Genomic DNA, 7,369 nt, shown 5'->3' on the forward strand with positions numbered 1-7,369 from the left:
AGCCCCGACTCACACACACGGTCCGGGGCTGGGGCAGAGCCCCCCTCCCAAACCCCTACAAATGGACCCGTGAGCACGGGTGCTCGGGGTGGGGCACCTGGGTGGGACCCGCCAGGCACTTGGTGGCTGCATCAGCCCCCAATCCGCACTGCCCCCTCAGGCTGTGGCAGCGGAGCCCTGGCCCACGGAAGGAGGAGCGGGTCCTCAGCCATCCATCCACCACCCAGCAGGGTCCTGGGTTCCCCGTGCTGGGGAATCCGGAGGTGCAGCCTCCCTCCTGGCTCTGCCTCCTCAGCCGCCAGCCACAGGGGACGCACTCCTCCCTCTGCCCCGCTCCCACACCTCCCCATCTCCCTTCTCCTTCTTCGCACCTCTGCTTGTCTTCCAGGTGCAGGGGAAAGCTCCCGGGCCTCAGAGTCAAGGCTGGATCTGACAGCCGCTCCGCCTGCCCAGCCTGGTGACCCTTCACCATCCACCCGGGAAAAGGGGTAAGTTCTTCTTCACGGGGTGAATGGCCAATACCCATGCTGGGGCTTGTCTGGGCTTTGAGAGTCTCCACCCACCGCAACCGGGCCGAGGGCATGTCCTGCTATTTGGAAGGCCTGATTCTACCCCACTTCTCCATTCAGATCTCAACAAGGGAGGCACGGGCCACACCGCCCTCCACCAAGCCCTCCACGACCTGGAGCTTCTTCCTGCTCTACATCCCGGTATCTTGGGAATGAAGCTATAGCCCAGAGAGGTTTTGCCACATGGATTCAGGCTGTGTCAAGACTGCCTGACAAGATGGACCAGTCCCCCTGGACGCTCTTCTCACGCCCCTCCTCCCAGCACAGCCAAAGTGGGCTAAGAGCACTGGGCATCCTATCTGGGGCTTGGCCCCTCCCAGCCCGCCCCCGGAGCCTGGTGCCTCGCGCTCACTCCCTATGCCTCGCGAGGGACCGCAGCCTCAGCCTGGCTTCCACAGTGACCTCCAAGCTCAGGGGCACCGGCTGCACCCGGGTGAGGCACAAACGCAGGAAAGAGGTGGTCTTTCTGGGCCCCACTCCTGTCCTGCTCCCCACTCATGGGTCACAGGCACCCCGACCTTTCCTTCGAGGCTCGGAGAACCTGGGCCTTCCTTCTGTTTTGCCAGCTCTGTCATCCCTACCATGTCCCCATTAGGGTGGGGCACTTAGAGGGGGCCTGTTCTCCAAAAGAGCCTTAGATTCTTCCCTCCAGGAGTGGCGTGTTGGGCTCTGCAGGCCTTTTGGACCCCTGTCGGTTCAGGGGCCTTTTGGACCCCTGCCACTGCCCAAGTCAGGACCCTCTTCCTCTCAGGCCAATTGTCACGTTCCCCTCCTGGATCCAGCCCCTGTTCTCAAGCACACCTCTGACCCTGCTGCCTGGACCTTCCCACCATCCACAGGGAACAGCTGAGGCTTTCCTGATCTGGCCCTGCCCTCCCCTCTAGCCCCTCCTCCTATCACCTCCCACCTCCAGCCACAGATGTAGGGATACAGCTGCTTCTTCCTCAGCATCCTGTCCCCTCCTCTCCTGAGCAGACCCAGCTTTACTTCAGGGCTCTCCCTCCCCTGGCAGCCCCAGGACTGTCTCCTGATAAGTCTCGGCCCACCTAGAACCCCAACCCCTTTGCCGGTTCAGACACCCAGGCTGAAGCCAGCCAGCACCAGCCTCTCCCTTGCGGCAGTCCTTCGTCCAGAGGGGACTTGGGGACTAAGGGGGCCCAGTCTGACCCCTTATTTCATCTCCTGCTCAATACGAACAAGGAGGCACGATGCCCCAGTTGCTTCTGGCACCTGCAAAGAAGCGGGGAAATTATAGACTAGCCCACCTGGGGGTGGGCTAAAGCTGAGTCACTGCCCCCAAATAATTAACACCACCCTCCCCAGCAGGAAGGACTGGCCACTGCTCAGAGGAGATGGTACTGGGTTAACAAATGGCAGAGACACCACTCAACTACTTTTGAGTCCATTCTTCTAGCAAGAAGGATGGTTTTCAAACTGGAAAAGGGAGAAGAATATATTTACCAGGGATGTGGCCCAAGCTATCTCTGGCGCTCCCAAGGCCTTCCACTCACAGATGCGGGAGGGCTGGAAGCTCAGAGCTGACAAGGAGGGTGGGCCGAGAACACCAGGGACTGTTCGCAGATCTGGACCTCAACCCCCAAGAACGCCCCAGCCTAGAACAGCCTCTCAAAGATGCTTACAAATGTTTACCAAAAACACCAATAGTAAAAGCAGCAGCAACTCTGATAGCGGGCCTACCCCATCCCGATACTGAACGCTTTACGTGTATTAACGTGTTCAAGCCCCACAATAACGCTATGGGATGAGAACTGTTATCACCCCCATTTTATGGATGAGTAAACAAAGCCCTAGAGAGGTTAGACACAAAAGCAAGCTATCAGAGGTCAACATGGGTTCAGGACACTGGGCCATCATTTCTCGTCCTTGTCACAGTGGTCTTGCTCCTACTTATTAAGACTTTCAGGGCTGGGACAGCGACCTCACGTGCTTTGAAACGTCAACCTGTGTTCTCACACACGACTCATGTTTTCATCGAATTTCCTTGTCTTCTCTTTTCTACTATGATTCCCAAGTCAATAAATTAGGGGAATATCGGAGGCCAACCTGATACATACATAACATTATTATTATTTTTTTGTGTGGTACGCGGGCCTCTCACTGTGTGGCCTCTCCCGTTGCGGAGCACAGGCTCAGCGGCCATGGCTCACAGGCCCAGCCGCGGATGTGGGATCTTCCCGGACCGGGGCACGAACCCGTGTCCCCTGCATCGGCAGGCGGACTCTCAACCACTGCGCCACCAGGGAAGCCCCATAACATTATTATTAACTGAAGTCTGCACTTTATTCAGACTTCCTTAGTTTTTGCCTGATGTCCTCTTCTTGTTCCAGGACACCACATTACATTTAGTTGTCACGTCTCCTTAGGCGTCACTTGGCCAGGACAGTTTCTCAGACTTCCCTTGGTTTTGATGACCTGGACAAAGGTGAGGAGCACTAAGCAGGTGTTTTGTAGAATAATGTCCCTCTGTTGAGATTTTTGTGATGTTTTCTCATGACTGGACTGGGGTGATGGGTTTGGGTGGGGGATCACAGTGGTAAGGTGCCTCTCCCATCACATCGTATGAAGGGTACATACCACCTACGTGACTTATCACTGCTGTTGTTGATCCCGGTGACGCGGCTGAGGCAGTGCGTGTCAGGCTTCTCCACCGTAAAGCTGCCCTTTCCCCCCTGTCCACAGTGTCCTCTTTAGAAGGCAGTCATGACGTATACCTGACGCTTACAGCGTGGGGGGTTATGCTGTACCTCCTTGATAGGGAATTATCTACATAAATTAATTTGTTCTGTATGGGAGACTCTCCTAGTATTTATCTATTAATATTAAATCATTTATTGATATTAGTGTGGCCTCATGGATATTTGTTTTACACTTTGCAACCTAGTATATTTTGATTTTTGCAGAGCATTTGATTCTGGCGTCCCTGGCATTCTGGGTGTAGTTGATAAAATATGGATAATCAGCTCTGATAAATTCACTGAATTCCGTATCTAATGAATGAGAGTTACCCACCCTAGAGCACTGGCGGCGGGTACGGGGTGGGAAATCAAGGTCTCTATGTGATTTTTAAACAAATGAAATAGAAACTGCCAGAAAACGTAGCATTTTGAAGGGGAAATGACACCCCTATTCTGTAGTGCATGTGTGAATTCGGTGCGCAGTGAGCAGGGCTGAAAAATGTATTTCTGTGGGTCTCGGTCAGTAACACAGTGTGAACAGAACCACCCCTACGAGGCTCTGTCCGTGGTCCTGCCCTGGGTTTACACCAGCCTGGCAGATTGAGACATAAAGCACCCACTTCTCCAGCCTGGAGGCAGCCCAGCATCGGAGTGACAAAGGTAGGATTGTAAATTCTCTCTATTGTCTGGTACAATGGGAGGAAATGAGCAAGGTGAAATTTAACAGGGATAAGGTCCAAGTTACAGGTTTAGATTTAAGAAAGTACTGACACAGACAACAGGCCTGATCTCTTCAACAAGTCAGGGTTATTCAAATTAAAAAAAAAAAAAAAAGAATTGCATTAAAGTAAGAGATCAGAATAACCGGATGCATCGCACAGTCCTGGCGAGGAAACTGGTTTGAACAAAACAGCAAAGACTGATGTTTTGGGGCCAAATAGGGAAATCTGGATAAGGCGTGCATGTTAAATGGGATGAGAATTTATTGAAGCAGGGAAGTGCTGATCATTTACTGGAAAAAAATCAGGTTACAAGACAGTATGCACAGCATGACCTCATTTTATGGAGAAAATCTACATATAAGCATAGAAACAGCTCTGGAAGAATGTGACCAAGGTGTCACAGGTAGGCTCCCTGGGAGATGGGAACTTATTTTATTTTTGCTTATCCATATTTCTAACTTCCCGCAGAGCATATACACTGATTCTGTAATGATATAAGATTATGCTTTAAAAAGAAAAATTACTGACCCTCCTCCAGGATGGAGGGGAATCTTGGCTTGGCAGAGGCTGCTAAGAAAGATCCCTGGGGGTTTCAGTGGCCAGAAACTTAACATGAGTGCACCACTCAAAAGGCACCCTCGCCCTGAGCCACCTGTGTGTGTGAGAGGTGTTGGGGCCGGAACAGTCCTGGAGTCTCCTGGTCCAGCCCCTCCATGTCATTACTAGGAGAACTCCGTCACACAATTAGTCGATGGTGGCTTCAGGGCTGGAAGCCAGAGGTTTGGTCCCTGCCAGATTGTACGGAAATGGTCTGGGGCTTCAAGAACAGGGGGTATTTGGCCTGGAGAAGGGAAGATGGTAGGAAGTGAGTGAGAAGGGGACAGGAGTGCTGTTTCCAAATATTTAAAGGCTGCCACGTAGAAGAGAGACCCACGTGGGTCCCCGTCCAGAACCACGATGACTAAGTGACAAGCAGGTTTGGCTCCAGCGTGTATGAGGAAGAAGCTCTAAGAGGAGGAGCTGTCCAGATCAGGGATAAGGCTGGGGCTTGTTAGGGGCTCACCACTGAGCCCGTGTGGCCTCCTGCCAGAGCCTGCTGGGACGCTCTTGCCACCAGTGAGACTGCGGTTCTGGAACTCCAGTTCCAGCCAGAGCCAGACGTCTCCCCTGCAGCCTGTGTCCTGAGAGGAAGGACTGGGGCTCTCCCCAGGCTTGGGGTCTGCTCAGCCTGCCTCAATGAGGGGAGAGGCTTGACCAGCCTTTGGGAAGGAGAAGGACCGGGTGGCTACAGGAAACGGTCCTGAACAAATCCCAGCAGAGGGAGAGGGTGGTCTCCAAAGGGGCTGTAGCAGTGAGCCTCCTGGGATGGGGTACCTGAGTTCTCGAACTTGACACTTGCCTCACCCTCTTTCACTTACTGGTCTCAGGGACTCCCAGGTCCCAGCCATGCCCAATGGCCATGCAGAGATGATTACCTATCATCTCCCCCTTGCCAGGTGACAGGAAGGCATGGATCCAACCCAGGCATGCCCTGGCTTCTCTTATGTTCTGGAATGCTAGGCTCCAGCTGTCCCCAGAACAGAATGCCAGCCAGTGCCCATGCAAGAGCCTGCGGCCTCAGGTGGCCTTGGAAACTCACTACTCAGGGCTTCGTCTCCTGACCATTTCAGAGTGGGCAGTAGCAGAAGGGTGGGGATGCTCTCCCGCCAGGTGGGTACCTTGCCGTACCCCCTCCCCCAGACATAGCCACCTGTCCCTGTGCCCATAGCATGAGAGTACACCTGTCTCTGCCCACCCCACTGACAGCACCCACCCTCCGATCCCAGCCCTGCTAACAACCAACACCGTTCCTACTTTCCCTAAATCGACGCGGCCCGCCCTCCCCCCCCCTTGCTGCAAACACTGCTCAGCTGCCGCTCCCCATCTTGGCTCTGGGAGGTCTGCCGCAGCCGACACAGCCAGCTGCCAGCCAGGCCTGCCCATGGGAGCCCGCATGGGGGGTCATCGGGCGCTGGGCCGAGAATCCAGGAAGGTCGCAAGCAGACACCTCCCGCTGTGTTCTAGGTCGGCTGGGTGCAGTCAAGGAGCCGAGACAGCAGAGCGCCCCTAGTTGTCCTCTCGCTCCCTCGGCCAGGCCCAGTGGGGCGCGTGCCTCCCTCCCCCACCCCACCCCACACGGCGTCCTGGGATTCCCGCACACGGACCTCTGCGTCTCGGTCTCCGCAGGGTAGGAAGGGGCGGGGGTCCCGGGACCAGGATCTGACGGCTCCTTCCTCCAACCCCCCAAACCCCGAGTGGGCTGCAGAACGGTCAGAGGGGCCCGCAAGGGCCCGGGGTAGGGAAGATAGGCAAAGAAGCCCCCACCCCGGGCGTGATGCGTGACTCTCGCAGCGCCGGTGCTAATGGTGGAAAGCGAGGGTCCGACAGGGTGGGGATGCCCGGGGGCTCGGCCGGGAGCGGGCCGGTGAAACGGCGGGAAAGCCGGGGGTGGGGGATTGGGGCGCGGACGCCCCCGCCGCGGGCCCTTACCTCCTCGCCTTGGCCGAAGCGCAGTCCGAGCGCCGCGACGCGCTCCACGCGCAGGAAGCCGTCGGGGTCGCGGCCGCACACCTCGAACACCTCGCGCAGGCGGCGCACCGAGCGCAGCAGAGCCGCGGGGGCGCCTGCCCAGCCCGCGCCGCCCGCCATCCGGCCCGGCCCCGCGGCTAGCCCGAGCCCCGCGCCCGCCGCGCCCGCCCGCCCCGCGCCGCCGCCGCCGCCGCCGCCGCCGCCGCCGCCATCGCCGCGCGCCCTCCGCCCGGCGCTGCGACGCGCAGCCTCCGCCCGGTGGCGGCGGCGGCCGAGCCGTGTCAGCAGCGACGCCGCAGCCCCGCGGCTCGGGGCGGGCGGGGGAGGGGGAGGCTGCAGACAAAAGAGGCCGCGCGCCCCCGAGGGCGGTTGCCCTCGTGGCCCCGCCGCCTCCCCCAGACTCGGTGTCCCTCGGCGGCTCCGAGCTCGTCCCGTCCCCTGGGAAACCGGGAGGGTGGGTGTGCGACAGGCGCCCGGAAACCCAGGGCTGCCCGAAGGCCCCGCCCCTGCTTGGAGGAGTCAGAGAGGAGGCCCGAGTCCCCGGACCAGCCGCGCCGGGGTCCAAAAGCCTCGCTTCCAACCTCAGACCCCCAACCCCAAGGCCAGGCCCTCTCCGTTCACCGCGTCCTGTGTGCGTACCCAGCAGTGTCGAGAGCTCAGTATGTCCTAGGGGTTTCCTACATTAGCGCGTTGGATTGTTACACTCATCTCCGAGGAAGCTGAGGCTCAGAGAGGTTGAACTACTTACCCTAGGTCACACAGCCTCTGGGAGCCCGGGTCAGGATTCCTAGCCAGTCTGGAGCTGGATGGAGCT

At 57.6% G+C, this 7,369-nt stretch overlaps 1 protein-coding gene across 1 annotated transcript in view; it reads right to left on the bottom strand.

The window, feature by feature from the left end:
* The window catches only part of RAB11FIP4 (RAB11 family interacting protein 4), a 113,400-nt gene extending 106,725 nt beyond the window's left edge, over window positions 1-6,675 (bottom strand). The window contains exon 1 of the mRNA XM_065897071.1: window positions 6,517-6,675. Within this exon, the coding sequence (XP_065753143.1) occupies window positions 6,517-6,675 (159 nt within the window). The remainder of the gene's footprint in view (window positions 1-6,516) is intronic.
* Window positions 6,676-7,369: the final 694 nt, after the last annotated feature.

Source organism: Phocoena phocoena, chromosome 19, assembly GCF_963924675.1.
Source record: "Phocoena phocoena chromosome 19, mPhoPho1.1, whole genome shotgun sequence".
NCBI classification, from domain to species: Eukaryota; Metazoa; Chordata; class Mammalia; order Artiodactyla; family Phocoenidae; genus Phocoena; species Phocoena phocoena.